Source organism: Callionymus lyra, chromosome 8 (genome assembly GCF_982586985.1).
Source record: "Callionymus lyra chromosome 8, fCalLyr1.hap1.1, whole genome shotgun sequence".
NCBI lineage: Eukaryota > Metazoa > Chordata > Actinopteri > Syngnathiformes > Callionymidae > Callionymus > Callionymus lyra.
The window spans coordinates 408257-432550 of NC_141825.1; the positions used below are offsets into that span (position 1 = coordinate 408257).

Genomic DNA, 24294 nt, shown 5'->3' on the forward strand with positions numbered 1-24294 from the left:
TAAAATGTACACTGTACTATTTCGGACTTCTCTTTGAAGCTTAAAACTCCCAAGTGGCTTTTTATACAGTTTTATATTGAATGATCACTACCACATGTATCCACGAGCAGCACATGCTTCGATTGTGTCGCTGCCTATCAAAGACAGTGTTTAGTTTCTTCCTGTACGATGAGTCAACTAAGTTAATCTTGATTGATCAAATTCTGATTTTTGGATACGATGGATGGATGGATGTATATATTTTCCAAAACCAACTTCTTCCTTGTTCCTCTCTGCACTCAGTTTTTAATTATTTATTATAATAAGTTATTTTTATTCACTTTATTCTTAGATGAGACAACCACATGTATAAATAATAATAATAATAATAATACAAATCCAGATAATCCATATAACTTGGTTATGAAAGCATCTGAGCAGAGAGTGGGAGAGAGCAGAAGAAGAAGAGAGAAAAAATATAGTGGGAGGGAGGCAGAGTCTCTGCAGTTCTGTAGAGTCTTCACACTTTCAAGCAGCAGCCTTTTTCTTGCTCTCCATCACTTGTCTGACTTATCCCAGGATCGGACCCTAAAGTAGATCACAATAGGTTGGTGTCGGTTCTGACGAGATGTTTTGAAGACCAGAACGATTTGAAATGAACGAGAAGCTGGGGCATCAGTGACATTAGACACAAACTTCTGGATCCATCTCTCCTGGAAAAAGAGGATCCTAAAGGACCATCGAAACCATCCACGCGACAGATCTTTTGCAGTCTCCCAGATCCTTCAGGCTGGCTCCGTCCCTCCGAGAGACCAACCCGGGGATGCTTCCCGCTCCTCGCCGCCCTCAGAATCTGGGTCGGGTTAGGACCGATCCGGCGCCGTGAGAGGGGATTCCAGACTGTTCATCGATAGTTGGGACTGGTCGGCTTCCTCTTGCCCCTCATGCAGTTCCTCCGGCTCGGCTGGAGTCTGACCGCCGCGGCGTGTTGCGTCCTCCTGCTGCTGCTGACCCACCAGCAGGTCTCCAGAGAAGGTGAGATGCATTTCAACTCCACTTGTTCTGCCTCTCCACTCTTCACCAATATTTTACCTGACGTCTCTGGAATAGTCTCGGGGCTGAGATGAACTGTAAAACAATCTTTTTTTAATTGTATTTGATCGATTTTTTTTCTCAGTGATTTCCAAGTAAATGGCCTGATTGGCTACAGATTAAAATATGAGGTTAATAATGGTTTTATATTGAATCTTCAGATTCTATTAGAAATCTGCGATCCAGACTTTTATCTAAAACGTGAATTATACAACGCAACGATTGTATATATATATATATATATATCTACTTATATATATATATATAATAAGGAACACTTCCACTTATTTTAGGTGGTATTTTAGGTTTGTGTAGGTTTTTACTCTCAATCCAAGGACACATATCACAGCAATAGATAAACTAAAGTAAATGTTCTTTTTCAAATATTAAACAAAGTACACTGCAAATTGAAAACATTCCAAATAAATGTATAGATCTATAGAACCAACAGGTTGCCCAGGTACATTAGGAGAATTTCATTTATATGTTTAAATTGTGCATGAACAAACCAGCAAAAAAAAAAAGTAATGGTATAAGTGGCATTTCTGCGTGACTAAGATCAGAGTGGCATAATGCTTATGTCCCTGTTGAAAACACAATTAACTTAAAGAAAGCTATAATTTGTTGTGCCTCACTTTAATTACTAAACTATTATGGATGCACACCGGTTCATTAGAGCACTTTTATAACTAAATATAATTTAAATAAAAATAATTGCTAAAATAGTGACAAGTTCTCCAATATTGAATTCTACCTGGTGGCTCAGATTTTCCAAGCATAATACATCCAGTTTAAGGGCGAAAGCAGGTGTACACTTGGATAACTAAAATAAATTGTATTAGATTACATTGAAATTATAAATTGAACAAAATCTTTCATGAAATCATTCATTATAAATGTCCAGGCACATTTAGCATCACTATTTCTCTCTGGATCTTATAGGAAAAAAATTGTGTCGTTTCAATAAGATGAACTTGCCAAAAATCTTAACTTGGCTGCGTTGCAGCGGGACTCATTTGACGAAAGTGTTAGCAACTTTTGAATTACTGACATTCTTTCTCCGTCGGCCCCAAAAACGGTGCGAGCAAATATAGCATGAGCAACAATAAATCTCTGTCTTGAATTTTAATTTCATTTTGTTACAATTTTTAGTTACAGGTGATGGCGTTATATCAGTGTATCGTGCACTTATTCCCAAAAAACTTTAGGCTGCAATCTGATCTTGTACCACCTACATGTAGCCCTTTTTTCTGTAACTTAATTTTATCTTCTTTTTTTTTATTGCCTTAATGTGGGTAAATATGACACAAAAGGATAGTCACAGACCTAAGACTAAAGACAAAATGAATAAACAAAAATGACTATGAAAATTAATCAAGTATGAATGACAGTTTAAGTAAGACTGTATGGGAGAAGAAAGGCAGGTCCTAGTTAATCAACAATGAGTGAATCACAGTGTAAGAGTTGCAAAAGGAAAAACTTACTTTCAAAAGGCAGAAACCTCAAGCAACTCGGTGTTGATCGTCCCTTGCGGTGACAGAAAGATGGAGAAAAGGGATAAAGTGAGAGAAGAGAGGAAAGTAAAGAGTAAGGTCCAGGGACGCTCATGGAGAGAAGTCTGAATCCGTTAACATCGTTGAGGAATTGTAAAGAAGACAGCACAGGAGAAATTTGATCAAGCCTCTTTTTATTCTCAATGGACTGATACACTATAAAGTATGATAGAATCCAAATTCTTACCGGAACCGCCCAGACTTTGACATTGGTCTTCCTCTCCCTCTGTGTTTGATGGAGTCTACTGACTCCTTCAAGAAACATCTTAAGACCTTTTTATTTGTGCAGGTTTTTTCTTGATTTTCTGGAACTCCTGTGTTTGTCTCTATGATGTCTTTGCCCTAAATTTGTATTTATTGTATTGCTTTTGACTGTTCAAGCACTTTTTGATCCTGTTCTAGAAAGGCGCTTCACAAATAACGATTGTTTACGTACTTACATAAGTCCACAACAAAACACAACATCCAGGTTATATATATGACCTGAGATATTTGATGAACCAGTAAAGGTCAAAAGCTGGTCTAGTCTTCTGTCAGCAGTATAAAAACTAAATCCAATTCTTCAAAGCATAGTGGCCTATTCGCAAGTTTTATTATTTTTCTTCTTTTTACAGCCTTAAACATAAACACACCCTATTAAACAAGAATATACCTCATCTCTAAATATTTGGTAATGTAAAATGAACAAAAAAAGAACGAATGCTTTCTACATACAGTACATATGTTCACACAGATCTGGGTTCTTCAACTCATCAGAAAGCTGCAGACACCTGATTGGATTAAATGTATACCTTTTTGAGACAAAAACCAGAAAAAACAATACATGGCCGTTTTGAGGATCAGATTAAGACCCATCTTTAGTATCCCTCATCGTTAGTAGCTGCTTGACCTCCTCACAAACTGAGCTGTGTAACAAAAATTTCAAAAATAAGTCTTCAGTAGCATCACATTGACTCCCCTCTGGGCTAAATCCTGATTCCACTGCTGATCCGTCTAATGACCCACAGCTTTGTTTGTGTTAAACCCAAAAGTCACACGCTTCATTTAGATCTACAGACAGGAAGGGAAACAAAAAGCAGATTAGGGCCAATGATGGTGATGGATATCTGGTGGAACGAGAGACCTCCAGCTTACAACGCGGTCCAGAATACTGTGATTGAAAATATGGACTCCTTTTATCAAGATGGGTTTACCTTCAGCAGATAATTGGTAGCCTCACATCATGTCTATGTCCATGTGAAAGAAGACACAATTCGAAACTGTTTCCTTGAGGAAGTTCAGGGTCAAACTCTAGAGCCTCATGATGGCCCTTTGCACATTCTTTCTAACGCATTCTTGAACCTTCTATGCCATACATGCCATAATTCTGACCAACAACTTTATTTTGCTCATATAAATATCAGTAGTAATTTTTCTTATTTTAACAAGGTAAGCCTGAAAAATTTAGAAAAAAAAAGGTAATTCTTTTCGACGACTAGAATAACAAGCCAAGAGCTTCCTCATCAGAAACTTTTGGTCGAAATAGTCATCCCAACAGCACCTGGGGCCTCATGCACTAAGAATTGCTTGAATGTTCTACCACTACTAAGACCCACACTTAGATCCAGAGAAAGGTGCTCCCATGAACATATTCTGATGTCCTATCTGCTTCAATTCAAGCCATTTTCTTTGTACATACCATTCAACTTGAATTTAACTACCTACCTACCTTACCAGCAGTGTGCTTGAATCTACAAGAAAATGACATGCTAATGAACAAATGAAAAGGTAAAATTATCACTCCTGTTCTTACTGATCATTAAAATAAAATGTTTGGCTTGATAACTTTATGTATCAATGTATATTAACGCATTTCTGCGTTATTATTATTGCAATTTAATTTTTATTATTGTCATCATAAATTATTGTAATAAATAGCTGGGGTCGCATGGCTCAGATGGTAGAGTGGTTGACTCGTGGTCTGAGAGGTTGCAGGTTAAATCCCAGTTCCAGACAAGATTGTGGCGTTGTGTCCCTGAGCAAGACACTTTACCCTGATTGCTCCTGATGGTTGAGCTGGCTGCATCACAGCCTACTCCCATCAGTGTGTGATTGTGTGTGTGAATGGGTGAATTTGTAACTTAGTGTAAAGTGCTTTGAGTGCTGAATAAGCATATAAAGCACTATATAAGTAAGAGCCATAGCTATGTATTTTCAATTCATTAAAAATTATTTAACAATTATTGACAATGTTTTTAACCATGTATAGTCAAGAAAGGTTACGGCTCAAATATTAAGTTATACGTTCAAATACATATGACTTTGTAATGAGTCATTTCTAATATTTGGCTTCTGCACATATAATCAACTTTGTTTATGAAAAAACAGAAACATTGAAAGAATAAACAGTTTCCTGTTCAGAAAAGCTTCTGCAGGAACTACAGAACTGAGTCTGATTATTAAATAATAAAGCTCAGAAGAACAATTACACCATACAAGATTACATGACAGCTTGAGGCAACCCTGGACTGGGTTATATCCTTTTCCTCTGTGTGGGTTTAGGTTTTCTTTAGCCACTATTAATTTTCGTGTAATTGTGACTGTTTGTCCAACTAATAGATGGATTGTCGACCTCTCCATAATGTCTACTATACATTTGTCTAGCGCAGATTAGGAAAATATATTTTTCTCATGAATAAAGTGGGATAAAATCATTATATTGCTTTATTTTGCAACGCTAACATTACACACTATTTATTTCTTAAGGTATTAAGACATATTCTCATATCTGCAAAACCAAATAACTAGTGGAAAGATAATCTGATAAAAGGTCCTCTAGTTACAACAACTTCATCATAGTATTTATGACTTAAGCAAACATGTGAAGTTTCCTTTTATTTTTACAAATAAATTTTCCATATTTAACCGGACTAATTCAACACATCCAGTTCTTATTTAGGGTTCGGATTGAGCGTTTAGCTGTCAATGACCGACACACAAGATGCATAAGTCACCCTAAGTTCCGCAATGCTGTACCAGCTAAGGTTGATATGGTATATGGTAGAATGTGCAAAAATCTCAGTCTCTAGATATTCAAAGCTGGTAGATATCAGGCTCCGACTCAGGCGCAGAGTAGGATGGTTAGGCAGTTCTTTTATTCCTCTCAAAAAAGGTCACTCCAATGGAGGAAAAGCTCAAAGGCTACAAAACAGATAACAAAGGGCGCTCCAACTGTAGGAAAAAACAAAGGCTATGGTTTCTGAACTATACAATATCAACAAGAACAAAAATTGACTCTTCAAGAGGAAAAACAGTCTTACTTTATGGGACAGATCTGTGGCTGTGACAAGGCTGAACGAACAGTACGAAACACTGTGGCCCATGACAAGGGAGACAAGGACTATTTAAACACATGACGGTAAAGGGGAACAGGTGGAAACAAATGGAGGGAGTAAAGGTGAGGGAGGGGCAAGTGAGCTCACCACAATGTGACAGAGACGTACCCCGAAAGACTTGCTACTGTGATTGCAGCAAAAGGCGGTTCCACAAAGTATTGACTCAGGGGAGCTGAATAATTTTGCACACTTTTCAGTTTTTTATTTTTGAAAAAAAAATTAAAATCATGTTTGCTTTTCTTTGTACTTCACAATTGTGTGACACTTTGTGTTGGTCTTTCACATTAAATTCTAAAAGATATATTTACGTTTATGGCGAGTAATGTGAAAAAATGTGGAAAAGGTCAAGGGGTATGAATATTTTTGCAAGCCACTGTGTATATATATATATATATATATGCAATGTTATTGGAGCATGTTTTTGCAAAATAAAGGAGCAGAACAGAAATGGAGTAACTGCTGACCTTTAATTTTCAGTGTCAATCTGTGGGAAGTGTTTTCCAAGATTCAGTTTGAAAAGACATACATATAAAGTACATTAAGTTCCACTTAACCACAAAGCAGGTGGAATTGTGGGTATAAAACCTCCTAAAAAGCCATGTCAGTGAGGAATGGCAAGACAGTATGATGATAATGATAAAAAAAAACAACAACTAATAAACCCCAAAAATGTGCGAAAGTCAGAGCTAGAGATGAAATATGTTTGTGTGAGGGAAGGACAAATAGGCGTGCCATTGACACACTCGAGAAGGTGTCTCCTGGATTCCAGGAACACACACAAGTTTCGCTGCTGGTGAAAATGAATTTTTGGTTATTTTAAACTTTCTGCATCCTTATAGATGAATTGCTGTCAAATAAGTGGCATAGCATGTTATTTTTAATAAATAAATACATTCTATGTTGATTATCTACAGGAGAAGAGAAAAAAAAAGAATGTATTGTTATTATTTTAGACTGGAGCTGTTTTTGTCATTACCTATGATGGTGTTTGTGTTAAAGAGTGAGTTTTCTGTCACTCACAGTTAATCATATCAGCAGCACCAGGTGTGGGTCTATTTACATCTAATTCCCGGTTCTCCTGCCTTTCATTCATTTGTATTTTTTTCCTTTCTATCTTAGCTGCTTTTTTTCCTTCTCGTTGTATCTGTTGGTGCGGAATACATGCTTGACTTAATGAAATGGTGAGAATTAATGGGACTGTTCGTCACTGCAGGCTCAGTAGACAGTTTCCGGCTCAATCAGATGCTTCCCAGGTTCCACACGAGCTCCAGCAGCAGGGAGAGGAAGCGAGTGGGAAGCAAATCTACATGATTATTTCCCACCGATATCAATTGAAGGACGCACTCTGTGTCCTCGAGCTGATTCTTTGACCGGCTTTGACACTGGGGAAGATTTCATAAACTATTGTTGAAGTTTATATGTGAAAATATCTAAATAAGAAAGTTAATATAAAGACTTAATGTGATGCTATTGCTAGTGTTTGTTGCACAGATTATCCACCTGAAGACAGACAGTAATTACCATCCGTCTGGCTAATCATGATCTAAATCTAGAACAGTTTTGTTTGTTCAAGTCTAAGGACATTAGAAGACTGAGGCACCAGGATAAATGAGGACATGCAGAGGTCTGCGTCAGAGTGGTCCGGACATATGGTGGATGGAAATTGCCTGTACATCAGTTTTGCTCTTCATCAGGTGTAACATTTGAAGATATCCAGGTAGCTGTATTTATTTCTGGCTCTGTATATGAGCAACAGTGTTTAAATGTATAATAAAGGGTAACTACTGTGAGTACAAAAAGAAGTCCTTCTCCAAGATTCAGTAAGTCTCTTATCGTGACAAAGTTTTGAAGTTATTACTTTATAAAGATGCCCTTTATGAGGACATAATGGTCTTCACTCCTGCTCTAGCCAGCTGTATTCACTCCCCGCTTTGTTTATACAACCAGTCACTTGGAAGTGCAGACTTCCAGGATTGAGGACATGTGGTGAGCAACCTTGATGCTTCACCAATCACTTGTGTGCTTGGGGTAAACAAGATTTCAAGATTACAAGTGTTTTCAGTGGACGGGGATTAATTACATTTTCTAATGTAAATATTACAAGCGAGTTTTGTACAAACAGACTCATACTGATACAATTTAAGAGACAATCAAATCAACAGTCGTGTTGTCCTTTAAGTCAGGTCAAGTCAGTTAATTTGTGTATGCATTGTGTTCTACATAAAAAAAAAAAAAAATTGAGGCAGTCAGTAAAGGTGTGAATGATGACGAGTAAACCTAATTTATCTTGTGAGTTGTGATATACAGTACGTCTAGTAAATAGGTATATACTAGATCTAATGACATATAATCAACTATAAATGTATATTTGGGTTACCAAAATGGTAAGTAGATTCTGATCCACAGACCTAAGAGCCGGAGCTGGGGTGAAAGGCTGGATCAGATCAGTGATGTAAGGAGGAGCTTGACCATTAATAGCTCTGAAAGTATGAACCAGAATTTTAAAATTTCTGCAGAGTTTTGTATCAACTGCAGGCGAGACAGCTCCTTCTTGTTTGGACATGAAAACAGACAGTTGCAATAGTCCAGACGAGAAGACACAATGCATGGATTACAAGCTCCAGATCATGTTCTGACAACATTTTCCTAAGTTTAGAGATTTTTCTCAGTTGAAGGAAACAGTTTCTGGTCAGTTTTCTACAGTGTTGAACATGATACATGTCTTTGTCAAATACAACACCCAGGTTTCTCAGGCTCAGTTTGACTGACTGACCCAAGTCACCCAAGTACTGACTCAACCCTGGAACCTTATCATCAGGAGCAACCACCAGAGTTTCAGTTTTGTCCACATTTAGCTGCAAAGTGTTTTCACTCAGCCATTGTTTGATTTCTAGCAAACAATTTACTAAGCTGTTCAGTCTCTGGTGCTCTGAAGCAAAAATGTGTTTGAATACATTGGGAGGAGAGGAGAGAAATCCTTCCAGGCTGTTGCTCCCAAGCTTTGGAATGATCTTCCTCTCCTCTACTGACTCCTTCAAGAGACATCTTAAGACATTCTTATTTTTGCAGGCTTTTCCTTGATTTTCTGGGACTCCTGTGTTTGTCTTATGTGTCTTGGCCTTTTATAGTATATAGTTTTAACTGTGTATTGGTCTTGATTGTTAAAGCGCTCTGTGACCCTGGTCTAGAAAGGTGCTTTAGAAATACTTATTTACTAACATTGTTGGAAGTTGTCAACTTTTATATTGAAGAAACATGTTTTGGGGGAAAAAACAAGAGCTGCATAGAAGTAACTTCATTTTAACATATTGCAAAGCGGCTGATGAAATAATCGCTTCAACATTGAGTTACTGTGTTAGCTAAGCTTAATTACCTGCAACACTTGGATCAATATGTTGTCTAGTTCGAAACATGTGTCGCTGTGATTTAAAACCAGCACTCGTCCACATTGACCACTCTCCTTTCGTCTCCACCTCACAGCGCCGGGACATCTACAGGTCCTTCACAGAAGGTCACCGCCCTTGTTCACTCGTGCTTTCTTTCATCATGTTTCCAGATAACACTCACTCATATTCTCCCAGCATTCTCTGCTCATGATGACACTAACGAGGAAGTGTGCGTTTGCTCTCGCTGTGTTGCAGCAGCTTGAGTGTTTGAGAAGGCAGATGATGAGCTGCAGTTAATGAGCCAACAGAGTTGCTGCCACTATTTTCTTAGGTAAACCTGCTTGTGAGGGGAACTTCTAAACGCAGACTGAATCCCAATTACTGCTGCATGGTCTGGTGCTTCTTTCCGCGCCAGACCTTGAGGATTTTGGATAAATTAGGCGAGTTGAGCTCAGTTAGGAACTTCAATACAATTTAATTTCTTACATCTAGTTTCTTTTTTATTTTAAACTGTGTGGGAGGTCGGTCTGAATCGGAGGTCAACAGTTTGCCATTAGCTAGTGAGGACGCTGACTCAGCAAAACGGGCATGTTCACGGAGAGAAGCGAAGGTGATAACCTTCATCACAGAGATGAGAGAGGTTATTATGGTCTGCGTCACCTGCAGGCAGAGAAGACTGGAAGCGTCCACTCAGATGAGGCGCAGCGGCCGTGTTCATTCAGGTTGTCAGGTGTAATTACTAGCTTCATTAAAACTGCATGAAGTCTTTAACACACGGTTCTGGATTCTAAAAGCCAATGGAGCAGAACATCAATGAATCCCTGTGGTGTTTAGCACTCTTAAAACTAACTTGAATGAATTTGAGGCACTTTCGGTGACTACCATGTTAGCAGCAAATTTGAAACAAAAAATGGATTTTCAGAATCAAAAACACTTGAATCTGTTGTGGTGGAAGTACAGAAAAATAAAAGAAATGAATATGCGTACAAAACAAGTGCTTTATAATAAAAAAAACACAACAAATTAAAATAAGATAAATAACCATAATAATGGCATATAGATAATTAATAAATAAATAATACCACAAATAAATTAATACATTATATTTAATTTAACAATATTTTGTACATAGAACAATAGAATGAAATAAATATTGCACTTCAAAGCAATTAAGTTATTCAAATGTATATATATATGTGTGAATTTGAATTGCTTGCACATACAATCCAAATCCAGAAAGTATCATTGCTCATTCTGTTTCCCTTTATCTTACTAAACTGCTTTATTTGAATAACCTTTGATGGTCTGAGGTTTGTCAATAAATTGTGGATAATGTGTTAGCAGTTTTGCGTCAAGCCGTACTTTCCTGATTTTATTATATTTCTTTCTTTTGTTAAGTGCAAACCAACCATTCTATTAATTTCTACTTCTACATTTCTGACTTTTCATTTTCTAAATTCTCAGGTCAGCTCCTGGCAGGAACTTGTGAGATCGTCACACTTGACCGGGACAGCAGCCAGCCCAGGAGAACGATTGCCCGACAGACGGCGCGCTGTGCCTGCAGGAAGGGACAGATAGCCGGTACGACAGGAGGAAGGCCTGCCTGCGTGGATGGTACGTGGAAGTATGGATGTGTGCACATCGTTCAAGGCATTATTAGAAGTCATGAGATGGATTTAGTTCAATCGTTTTTCTTACTCTTACTTGTCTTTAGATTCCCGTTGTTTGGCTGTTCTTTACTTTTAAGACTTTCCGCATCTGAGTGCTTTAAACGCTCAGATTGAAATTCTATCTACAGGATGCAAAACAAGTCCAGAAAAGATCTCACTTATGTTGGTCAGAAAATACGTGAAGGTCAGAGACTGATTGTGACTGGCGTCCTGTCCAGGGGGTCCCCCGCCTCTCAACCAAAGAAGCCGGGATATGCTCCAGCCCCACCGCGACCCTCACAAGGGAATACGCCGTAGAAAATGAATGAAAGAAGTGTCTTAGTTATTCGTGATCCAGGACAAAACAACTACAAGGTTGATCATCAGTCTGCTGCCAACCTGACCTAATGCCACCTGCTCTTATGGACACCCTTATGCTATAACACTGAGCAACTCAGGGCCCCCTCTCTCCATTAGATTGTCAGATCAGAGCCTGAACTATGTCTGTTAAGATGAGTCCAACTATATCTTATATAGCCTCACCAAACAACTCAGGTCTCTTTCCTGACCAGAGAGGTGGAATTTCAATTCCATGTTTCCAGAGCAAATCATGCAACACTAGAGATCAGCCCTTGCTCTATTCTGTGAGGGAATAGGATGCCCCCACCTATTAAGCACTGAAATGGATTTGCGATGAGTTCATGCAGCTCCAGTGAAAAAGCCTACAATTAGCCTACATTACAACTGGCTCCACTCTAGCATCACCTTGTATCAACTATTATTAGTAATTTCCAAAGAGATTTCGGAAGTACTCGACTATTATCCCAAACTTGTCTGACAAAGTAACAGAACTTTGAGAGACAATCTTAGAAATAGTAAAACAAAACTCTTAAACTTTTATTTCCCGGAGGTTGCATCTGCTTTTTTAATGACGTAAATATAATATAATGATAAAAACAGAAGAAATGTTGTTCTGTCACAAAATATTTCACAGTAGGTTTTTTTGAAGATGTTCCTGGTGACTGAGGGAGAACGATTCAAGATGACTGATGATGGCCATATAAGACAATGACTTTTGGTAGTTAATTAAAACTATAAAAACACAATTTTGACCTTAAGGACAATGAACACAGAGACTTACCAAGGCCTTACATTATTTCACTTATAGCACATTATCAAAGGCACTGACCAACATTTAAGGTCCTTCAATAATTAATATTGTAGTCTATGAAATTAATTTATTCACATTCTTGTCATTTTGCTTCTCTTAGCTGAACTGCTCTTAATGCTTTTATGTGGAAGTTAGATGTTGCTGCATGATTCCAGTCCTCCGAGGATTTTAAAAGGGTCCTATTAATACTGTTTCTTGAACCAATCCGAGTTAGATTGTCTTTACATCGAGTGCAGCCGTATGAGGCTGTCAGTGTCTATCATGCATCAGCAGACCTTCAAATGGTTGGGCGTGTTACACTGAAGTTTGTTAGTATAATAATATATATTATATAACAATAATTGAATGGTTCCTAATCACACTCTGATAGATGTAAACAAACCATTGAAACTCCAAACAGCTTCCATTAGTACCAAATACACTGCCCACCACTGCATCAAAATACAGTAGGTCTTAAATATGTAAAGATATATTGAATGAAAGTTGTTATTTGTCTTAATTTCAGAAGGGTGATTTCACTTAGGAGAGAAATAACTATGAACAGTAAATAACCTACAGATATATGATGAAGCTGCTCTTATCTTTTCAAGTCTGGGTTGCACAGTTTCTGTTCTCGTCCTCTCCATTGACTCATTATGGATGGCACAGTCAAAAGCTAATTCTTCTGCTGATGAAAGTGACTCGGAGAGGAGAATCTGATGAAAAACTGTTTGTGAACGATGTAAGGTAAAAGAAACGTCCACTTAAAAAGCAGCCACATATGAACGTAGGACTATCGTTAAGGGACATTTTAAATACACGGTTCTAGTTTCTAAAAAAATCTTCTGGGGACTAAAAAGCTTTATTATTTGAGGGTCAAAAACAAAGTCCATGGTGCATTCTAAGAAAGTACCTTTGTTGTGACGATGGTCCAACATTTTACTTTAAACAGACTTTCATAGTTTATTTATGTTTTATCAGCAAGTCAATTAGAGAAGAACATTGTGAACTAGGTGGAGCACTTGGGCTAGGGAGGAGATGGAGGTGAAGAGAGTGGGATAGAATTAAGCGAGAAAGAAAGTGAGAGAGAAAGAGCTGTATGTGTAAAAACTCCTCCAGCAATCTTAACATATAGCACATAACAAAAAGCTGGTTCAGGCATAGCCTGAGTCAGTCCTAACTACTTAATGAAAAAGTGAAGTTTTAAGATTACTCTTAAATATATAGAGAGTTTCAATATGTTTGGCTGATAGGTTTGGATTTGAGCTGTGATGTTGTGATGTGTATGTTGGGGCTTGACCATGTAAAGCTTTGTAGGTTAAGAGAAGGATGTTAAATTGTACCTAAATTCTCCTGAAAGCCAAAAGTAAAGAGGACAGAAATGTAGAAATGTGACTAAGTCCCAGCCTACTTTCACCAGTTACAAGTAGGCAGTCCGTGAGATTTGTTTTATTTGTGAGTCAAATGAAGTCCTGATCAAAGCAAACATCTTGATTCTTTTTTTTAAACTTTTTTTTTTTAAGATATTTGTTTATTGATTTTTTACATAAAACAACCAGTACATCTCAACAGCGTAAATGGAATGATACATAGAAAATAGATAAAAAGAAAGAATAGAAGAAAATGTCCATCAGAAGAAGGGAAATAACATTTTTGCCGCTGTACAAATAAAAGTATACATATATATCCACACACACTCAAACATAAACAGTATATTCATAAAAAAAATGAAAAGATGTAAAGATACATACTTGTATAATTAACAGAAAAGATAAAAATAACTAAAACAAAATAAATAAAAACAACACAACAAAAGAAAGAAAAAAAAACACAAAAAAACAAAAAAAACACAAACAAAACAAAACATGCCTGGTCCGCACATACACACACCCCATCCCACATCCCGTAGATAATAACATTGTCAATCTAAACAAGCATTTAAAATAAACAAGAAATAAAAGGAAAGATGTTCATGAAGTGAGAGTCGAGTGCATTGTCCTTGCATATACCAGAAAAGGTCCCCACATCCTTTTGAACTTGGTGCTGGACCCTCTTAAAGTGTGGCGTATTTTTTCCAATTTTAAGTTGCTGAGCACTTCTTTCAGCCACGATGTGTGTGATGGAGGTGCTGGTGATTTCCATCTCATCAACATGAGGCGTCGGGCCAGTAATGTTGCAAAGGCTACTACATCTTTTTGGAGCTTGGTTAGAGGTAGATCAGAAATACCAAATAAAGCAGTTAAAGTATTAGGTTCTATATTGGTCTCAGTGACCTCTGACAATGTCCTAAAGATGTTTTCCCAAAAGATGGCCAGAGAGGGACATGACCAGAACATGTGCAGATGGTTAGCTGTTCCATTATGGCACCTCTCACAAACTGCATCAACGTGGTCGTATATTTTAGAGAGTTTCAGTTTAGTCCAGTGTGTGCGGTGAACAATCTTGCATTGGATCAGTCCATGTCTGGCACAAATACTTGAGGTATGAACACGCTTCAGAACTCCCATTGGTCCACAGAAATTATCTCCCCGATCTCCTCCTCCTAGAGAGCCTTGATCCAATCCAGAGATGTTGAAGTGAGATTTTGGATTCTATTATAGTTATGTGTTATTAAGCTTTTCATCACTGGAGTTTGTGAAAGAAATATATCCAACGGAGTTTTTTCAGGCAAATTGATCAAATGTTTTTTGGACAAAAGTACGTATTTGTAAATATCTGAAGAAGTGTTGTTTAGGAAGAGAGTGTGATTCTGATAAATCTTCAAAGGTCGCAAATGTGTTGTCCTTGAATAGATCTTTAAAAGTGTTGATCCCACATCTTGACCAGGTCAAGAATGCATCGTCTACTAATGAGGGGGCAAATATGTGGTTTCTAATTATGGGAGCAGTGATGGGGATTGACTGAAGATTGAAATGACGTTTAAACTGAGTCTAAATCTTAAAATATCTTGATTCTTTACAGTGGGGCTAGCAGCAAGAGCAAGTCCATTACGAAAAGCGTAAAGAGTTTTTGTTTATCCATGACTTGTTGTGTTAGCTGATTTCTTTCAAATATTGCCAAATACAAGTGGGTGTCATCAGCATAACACAGTGTGTTTTCTGATCACATTGCCTAGCGGAAGCATGTAGATTGTGAATAGGATCTGGCCAAGAACGAAACCTTGTGGGACACCATAACTAACCTTAGTGTGCATCGGCCAAAGCTGATTGACATGTACAAAGTGACGTCTTTGTGACAGATATGACAGTATATTATTACCTTACTGCCTGTGCGTGACCTGAGCTGTCGTGAGATGTGTTGTTAGATTCAATCATGTCTTTCACCTGCTAATTATGAATGGATGAGTTTATTTAGGGGAACAATGACTCCTCAAGCTTATTTGAAAATAGGAAAAGGTTTTGTTTGGAAAGTGTTCATGTTTTCACTGAAAGAAAATACGTCTCAACGTGGCTGTACACTATTCATGAAGGCAAAAATGTCCTTGACAAGTAAAAGTTTGTCCACGGCTCTTTATTGTTTTTATCCTCTTCCATCTGTTGTTTTTTTGCATCATTTCCTTTACTTTTTTTCCTCCACCGTCGTCTCCAGGGACAGAGCGGCTTCGGTCGTGCTGGACGTTGTCGTTGATAGATGAAGCGATTATAAAACAGCCTCCTCCAATTTTTTTGGATAAATGATGCGCGGAGTGTTGCCGATTGCAGCATTGTGGTTGTTTATTAATGGTGATGCAGCATACGCAGGTGTTTGTTGATAGCAGAAATTAATCTAAGATATTAATCAGCTCATTTGAAATTGATGCCCAATTACTGACTTTTTTTTTTGCTCATTACAATAGGAAACAATCTCGATTTAAACATCACAATTACAAATATCAATATGAAAAATATCAGGAAAAAAAGGATGTTGATTTTTAGATTATTACAAACACAAAGGCATTTAATTATGAATTAAACATTTATAACAACTAACAGTGGTGCAGAGTCCAGCAAGAAAATATATGTATTTGTGGATTGATTGTAATTTGTTAATAAAAGGGTATCAGGGAGCAGACGCATGTCCTAGCTACTTTGGTTAAGAGGCAGGGGGATTTACAGCTCGCCACTAAATCACAGGACAAAAAAAACATTCCATCACTGGTCTGGAAAAGCGCTTTATAAATACAAATTACTTACTTACTTACTTACTTACATACACATGCATGAAACTACTGAAAATTCAAAGTCAGCAACGTAATTTGGAATATGGGAATGTCCAAACCTGTACAACCTGTCCCTACTATATCAGTGTTGCCTCCTTTATCTTGTGGTCCAACAGTAACTTTTCTTCGCGCTGGCGTCTCCTTGAAAAGCTGGATCTTTAGGTGCCGCTGCATTTGCATCAGATTTCAGTGTTAATCTTCAAAGCATGCATATGACCGAATCATTCTGTGTAGTTTCCTGTTGATACCAGGGACGTTCTGTTCTCTGTCGCTGTCTCTCCCGCGGGAACTCTGTGTTCTCCTAATGAGATATACATTCAGCTAATTAGTATCAGACGTTCTATGTTTCGTGTGAATCTCCTGAAGGTACAGATTGTTTCTTTGATTCTTTTGAATATATGAAGGTTAGTTTCCCATTGATGCTAAGGTCTTGATTCTGATACACTGCGATCTCCATGGAATAAACTCTAGTGAGAATAGATCACAGAAGTTGTTCTGCGGTTACCTTGGAGATCAACGGATACATTGATTTTTTTTCTTTTTTTTAAATATATTTATATAGTTTAATACATCGTAGTAAAACTGGTTCAAAGACAGAAAATTCCTCATTTTGGATCACCCCAAGTCCTGATCTTATATTAGGTATAATTAAAAGTCAACAGGTGGACTTTCTCAAGAGCACAAATGAGGGGGTGAGAAGGAAGGTAGGAAGGTAAGTCCAAAATCCCATTCAAATGGTTGTATTTTTGGTTGTTGGAAACCAGTTCTTTTTTGGTGATGAGAAGAAAAGTAGCTCAGATGAAATTGTCTCTGTGGTAGAGAAGGCTCTACATCAGAAGGGAGCGATTCCTCTTATTATCTTTACCATTTCTTCCTCTTCGTCCTCCTCATCTCCCCCTCTTTGCCATCTCTGTGGGCCAATCAGGCTGCTGCGAAATGTAAATGAGGGTACGAAAATGTCCTATTTTCTTTAAAAATAGAAGAATGTAATGAAGATGAGGTGACCTTAGTAAACACATTTAAAATCACATTTTCATCAGCTTTTATTCATAGATTTGGTTAAAATAGAATAATATATACGGTATATTCTTTCTTCTATTATAGCTTTGAAGCTTTAAAGAATCACTGGAACTTAATACATTTCTGAACATAATATCAGTACAATATGGGGGAATAGGATCATTGTTATCTCTCTAAACATCTTGCAAAAACCTAAAAACCGTTGCAAATAACCAGTAAAGCACTGTGACTGAGCATGCCACTGCCAAGAAGCTCATCAGAAACAGAAATGTTTTAATGCCAAACACAACACTGACATTTTTTGTGGTGGCTACATAGACTTACATGTAAATAAATGAAAAATGAAAAAATAAAAATAAAACAAAATACATGAAATTTAATTAATTAATATTCATAATCCTGACAGCAGACAGGTAGAAAAAGTTATTGAACTGTGATGTTCTGGTCTGTATGGATCTCAGTCTCCTACTGGATGGTAGAAGCTGGAATGGGGGTGTGAGAGGGGTCGACTATGATCCTGCCTGCACGCCTCGATGTCCTGCTGATGTACAGTTCCTGCAGAGGTAGAAGAGGCCAGTCATTTTACATAACTTCAAATCAAAGCAAACAATTCATTTATTTTTAAAAACAACATATTCAAGAATCACAGCCAAAAAATAAAACATGTTTTAACGTCGTAAAAATCAACTCCAATGTAATCTTCAGCTGTTTTCTGTATATTTGTAAACCTAGTTAATATTAAACACCACAAAATAACTTTAACCACATTGCATTATCACAGGCGAGTTCAATAGTGTTGGAACAGCTGTATGCATGCAATGGCGTTGAACAAATGAAAATAGCAGAATGATGAATGTATTATAGTTAACTTGAGAATGTAATTGTATTATTTTTTATTTTTTATTTTTTGTTTTTATTTTTATTGTATTTCATTCTATTGTATTTTGTTAATAGTGTTAAATTTCTAATTTTGTAAATAATTTGTATATTTTTAAGATCGTTTTTATTTTATTTTGTATTATCTCTTTTATTATTTCTTTTTTTCCTTGCACTTTATTTTTTTCAACTGTGCTGTTGTAAAAGTGTGTTTCCCCTCTGGAGATGAATAAAGATTTTCTATTCTATTCTATTCTAAAAAAAATGCCAGTCCGGTCTATTATGAATTATTCTCGTGCTACAATCATATGACATGTGTGTCCCTGTTTGTCCCACGAATTTCTGGATATTTGATTCCAAATATAAATGACTTAATGAAGAAGGAAAACCATTTTTCAAAGTGGAAAGGAATTTTGTTCCAGAAGAAAAATATGACAATATGACTTGATTTTAATCAATTTTTTTGAACCATCATTTCACTTTAAATTTGATAAAAACTAAAACTAAAACAAACAAACATATATATTTTCTGAAGATGTTCTTCTATTCTTTCCTTTTCTTCTTTTGCTTACACATCCTCTCCTCTTCCTCTTTTCTGTCCTCTTCAGTCAGTGTTGTCAGCAGTCGTCACTGGTGTGAGATGAGTCCCTGTTTAGAAGATGAAAACTGTGGCCTATTGTTCAATCAGTCAGGCTGGACCTGCACGCAGCCCGGAGGCCGAGTTAAGACCACGACGGTAAGACTCCACAGACCTGACTGTTACCTGTGTGTCATTCATGCTGAATGCCTGATTGTCTTTGCTTTCCCAAATCATAAATACCTGCTTTATGAGAATTAGACTTTTTCTTGGTAAACTTTATCTTCACTGTTACTGAAAAATGCAGTTCTCAGTATCTTGTCATTAAGCGCTTCATTGATTGATTCATTCTTGAATCAACATAGTGATGTGGTCTTATTTGGTGATTGGTTCGTTTATTTAATGTTTTTTATGTCTAGAAATTCTGTAAGAATTTTTTTTTTTAAATGCACCATTACCACCGTCCCGCCAAGTAGAAATGTTCAGTAAATCCAAAGTCAGGATTATTGGCCCTTCATGAGTTTTCAAAAATTTACGTCAGCTCGAGTCTGTGAGGACTCACCAACTGACCATTTATGTTTTAACCTGTAAATTAAAAAAAAATCAAAGTATGCATTTAAAAAGGAAGAAGAAAGGCATATACTCTAGATCAAAACTCTTCAATTTATATGTGATGTTTAATCTAAAATATATTTTTTAAATTGATTTTATTTCGATTTTTTTCAGGTTTATAGATCACTAGATTGATGATTAATATTTCTCATCAAACCTGTCGCTGTTTAAGAGAAGTATCAACCCTGTTGGCTCACCTTTATAGTGTGAATTTGACATTTGACATTTAGATTCTGACCAATTGAATGTTCACCATGATTGTTTTATAAACTTTTTTTTAAAGAGGGACAGGTTCGATGAACTTCATTGAAGTGACGTGACTTTTTAACTTTACATTCAAAATAACAAACAATTTAAAAAGTATTTGGTTGCTCAAAATAATATATGTAAGTTTTTTAAAAGAGACTAATGATAGCTGTCGAAGCTTGTTTTGAAGGTTTATGATTTAAGTTTCCATTGTTCACACTCAATGGATATTATATATGAAGTATAAAAGGTTACACTGGACATTGCACCATGTGAGATTAAAGCATGTTCTTAATTACATTGTTGTGATGCGTCATGTATTCGTGTGGCTACCAACATCATGTTGCTGCTCAGAAATATATCATATTAGAATATGTCATTTACAAGAGATTTACAAGGTTTACAAGAGAAAGTTCTGCTTTTGGTCAGCCACTCTCATGTATTAAATATAATCTATATTTTACATTTTTCTTTAGTGATTATTTGCAATATTAAATGTTAATGTCATTCCTCAGTGAAGCACGGCGAGTGTGTTATGTCTGAATAATCATGTCTACCTTGACATGTGACGTGAGGTTGTTTACCGAAGCACTGACGGCCTGTAAATCTCGTACCTGGCTGCAGCTTCATCCCAACAGATCCTGGTGCAAGTGTGTCCATCCATTAATGCTAATGTGTCCACAGTTAATGAGAGCTGTCAGTCCTTGTCACTTTGGGAGGACAGTGATGAATAAATGCAACAAATTCAAATATTTACAAATGTAAAAAAAACATAAAAACCTTTTTAATCTAACCTCTATTTATATGGCAAATATGAAAATGAATAAAGCAATAAATACAAACAAAGTGTGCAAGAATTGAAAAGATATATAACATATTTCTCACTCTCCTCTTTTCTCTCACTATATCCTCCCTCACTCCTCTCCTTATCCATCTGTCTACCCCCCCATCCTTCCTCCCAGCCGGTCAAAGCGGCAGGCCGTCAACAATGAGTCTGGTTCCGCTCGAGGTTTCTGCCTTCTAAAAGGAAGTTTTTCCTCGCCATTGCTCACTGTACAGCTCACTGTACAGTGTTTTGTTTCTTGCTCTTTGTTGAATTGCTGGGATCTATTTTTCCTTAATCAACTGTAGTCTTATTTCAACTGTATAGTGTCTTGAGATAACTTTGTTATGATGAGACACTTTAAATAAAATTGAATTGAATTGAATTTCATAAATTGTATAGATTCAATGTTCCAATATAAATTCTATTGATTGGATGAGAAGTGTCAGCCTTTCTTGGCACAACACATCGGGATCATAGATTCCTGATACATGTTTATATTAGATTTAGAGGATATTTTTGATCAATTGTTTCCACATGGTGAACAAGACTCAACGAGGATTTTGACTCATGATGAGTATTAAACTCTACATCCAACACCTGTTGATGTTTTTTAATAAACATTTTGGACAAATAAAATAAAACATGTAATATAATATGGTCTAATCTACTATTTCAAGTAAAATGTTTTAATTGTACTTTTAACTAAACAGTTAAACAGTTAGTAATCATGGCAATTGTGGAACATTTTGCTCAAGGGTGACTTCCATTTCCTGTCTGGTGTTAACGTGTTGTTGGGCCACACAACGGGGCTGAACCCAGGAAATGTTGTCAGGGTCTGGACTAACATCAGTCTTTGTGTCCTCCAGGTCTCCTGACAGTGGCATCAAGGACGGACTCTCCCTGGAGGAAGAATCATTTCCATCATTGCCACATAGTGAAGCCCCTCCACTGATAGTGGTTCAACACAGAGCTGGAGGTGGAGATGCCAGCTGGAACTGGAATTTCTTTGTGGGCTGAGAATTCTGGAATATATCAGGCGGAACATAGCGGCTGGATCAATTCTCACCGGAACAAAATGGGTTTTTTGTCCAAAGAAAAGAACGTTGATGATGCAAAGTTTTGAAAGGACGGTGGCTTTGGGAATTTACTGAATTAATACATTGGTAAACTACTGACTGAAAAACAGAAAACCGTATGATCTATGTGTGTCTTTTGAAGGCCAATCAAAAGATGTATAGAACGAGCGAATCATCATCATCAGATTTACTTTAAAAACTGTGTGCACCTTTCTAAAAAATGTCTTCACATTTTACATTATTTTCACATTGTGTCTATTAAAGTTAAACTGTGGATGGTCATGAATGTTTCACCTTATTTTCATGTCAATGAAGAGTGCATGTAAATACAATGATTCATTTTTTAAAGCATTTTATAATTAAATTAGAGACTATTTTTTCTCTTGGACAAATATCCACAAAATGTTTAAACATAGTTTTACTTAAATGTCAAAAGAAATGCCACACATTTTAGTTCTATGAGCATCACAGCAAACATGGATCATGAATAAATCACCTCCTCCTGGTTAATATTTGAAAAGCATTATTAAAGCCCATTTACACTCGGATCCTTTTAGAACTCAACATCCCTCCATCTTACACAGGTTAAATGATGTGTATGTTCATAGGTGTGAGTGTGTTTGTGTAGATGTGCACAGAAGAAACAGTCCATGCTATTGACTACCTCCTACTCCAAGTAACAACATCCAGGGTAACCTTTAAAGGAGTTAATGTAAGAAACATTAATGAATGATTGTTGTAATTATGTTCAGATCCAAAAACAGAAAAATAGAATAAAACATTACAACTTTAATACAGTTCTTGCTATGAAGAACATTTAATGGATACACTATACAGAACTCCTGTGGATTTCCGCGAGAATATTATGAATAATTCAGATCAAAATGTACGAACAAACAAATAAAGATGAAAATGATGAATGTGTGTACTGATGAATGGACATCTGGATTGTATAGTTCATTATGACCATGGGTGAAGAATATTAAAGAATTCTTCGCAGAGGTATTGACAATATTTGCCAACAATACCGATCCTATGACCATGATAATGTTCTCTGTCTATCTTTAGACACCAATGATATAACATATTTTGCAAACCTTTGAGGCTTACCAGGACCAGGAACACATTTGTCAGTACCATGTTGATACATCTGGATTTAGGAAGGGTTTAAAGGTCAGGTAAAGGGAGGTCAGTTTGTAATCACGCCTTGCATGGAGGCACAGACTTAAGGGATCTCATATTGTTTTATTTAAACACTTTGTTTACAAACAAGTGTTTTGAGGAAACCTTGTTATGACTTGAAACTTTATTGAACAATGAATTCAATTGAACCATTGAAGTTGGGGCAGGGTTGTATAAGGAGCAGAAGACTATATGTGTGATGTGGATTATCAGGTCATTGAATTGTACTAAAGTGTGGAAGTGAGTGAAATCATTTATGGGTAAACTAAATGCTAATGAATTAGATGTTTGGTTACAATCAGAGACAGAAATGTTCTAAAAGCCTTGTAAAAAAAAGAAACAATCCGGCTATTTTTTTATAAAGATGGATGATTTAATACAAAGATGCAGAGTCGGCGATGTTGATCTGCATAAAGAAGCGTTAGTTTACAGAAATATAACGTACACATTGATGGATACACATGATGATTGTATACACATGTGAAGGAATTAATGTAGAATAATGATGATGAACAATAATGGCTCCTACACTCTCCTCTTTTCTCTCACTATATCCTCCCTCACTCCTCTCCTTATCCATCTGTCTACCCCCCCCATCCTTCCTCCCAGCCGGTCAAAGCGGCAGGCCGTCAACAATGAGTCGGGTTCCGCTCGAGGTTTCTGCCTTCTAAAAGGAAGTTTTTCCTCGCCATTGCTCACTGTACAGCTCACTGTACAGTGTTTTGTTTCTTGCTCTTTGTTGAATTGCTGGGATCTATTTTTCCTTACTCAACTGTAGTCTTATTTCAACTGTATAGTGTCTTGAGATAACTTTGTTATGATAAGACACTTTAAATAAAATTGAATTGAATTGAATTGAATTGAATTGTGGGTCACATTCATACATAATGACCATATTAACATACATAAAATATATGCAGGGACATTTGTCATTTTATCTAAACGAAAATATACTGTTGTGTTAATAGAGTAGGAGCTGGAAGGAATTAGGATCAGGTGCCACGTTTTATTTTATTTCAAGGTACATGGATAGGAGGAACCAAAGTATGTACAATAAATGGAGAGCAATCACACAACATGCAACAGTAACAGTATCAAACAGGATATTTTGTTAAAAAAAACTTCAGCATGACGTTGTATTGCTGGAACCTAATAATGTATTTTTCTTGTTCACAACAGGTACTGATTTTACCAGGTGATATAAGGCTAGTAGGCAGGTACGTATTCTTCATGTATCAAATTCAAAGGCTAATGTTACTCGAGAGAAAAGAACAATCTTTTTTCAAAACCAAAAACCATATATAAAAATTATTATTTTTTGTCTGGCCTGGTAACCAATAACCCCACAAACCAGAACATCAGGAATATAAGGGAAGAAGAATACACCTTTAAGATGGCGGCTTAAAGAGAGAGAGGAACATCGGGAGGAAAGAGAGGACAGGTGGAGGAGGAATAGGTACCACCACCACGCTCCCTGGATGAGGGGACAGCGAGGGTA

The 24294-nt window shown here is 36.8% G+C and overlaps 1 protein-coding gene across 1 annotated transcript; it reads left to right on the plus strand.

The window, feature by feature from the left end:
• The first annotated feature begins 913 nt into the window (after positions 1-913).
• Positions 914-21841, plus strand: LOC148072597 (chemokine-like protein TAFA-5). The gene is made up of 4 exons (XM_087797332.1): positions 914-1014; positions 10849-10998; positions 18886-19013; positions 21405-21841. The coding sequence occupies exons 1-4, from the start codon at positions 924-926 to the stop codon at positions 21411-21413; spliced, it is 378 nt and encodes a 125-aa protein (XP_087653458.1). The 5' UTR covers positions 914-923; the 3' UTR covers positions 21414-21841.
• The last annotated feature ends 2453 nt before the right edge of the window (positions 21842-24294 follow it).

What these genes read in the sequence shown, in the direction of transcription:
- LOC148072597 (XM_087797332.1), top strand. Translation starts at nt 924, where the DNA reads ATGCAGTTCCTCCGGCTCGGCTGGAGTCTGACCGCCGCGGCGTGTTGC. An exon ending in CCAGCAGGTCTCCAGAGAAG is followed by an intron (nt 1,015 to 10,848) that starts GTGAGATGCATT and finishes CTAAATTCTCAG; the next exon opens with GTCAGCTCCTGGCAGGAACT. An exon ending in AAGGCCTGCCTGCGTGGATG is followed by an intron (nt 10,999 to 18,885) that starts GTACGTGGAAGT and finishes TGTCCTCTTCAG; the next exon opens with TCAGTGTTGTCAGCAGTCGT.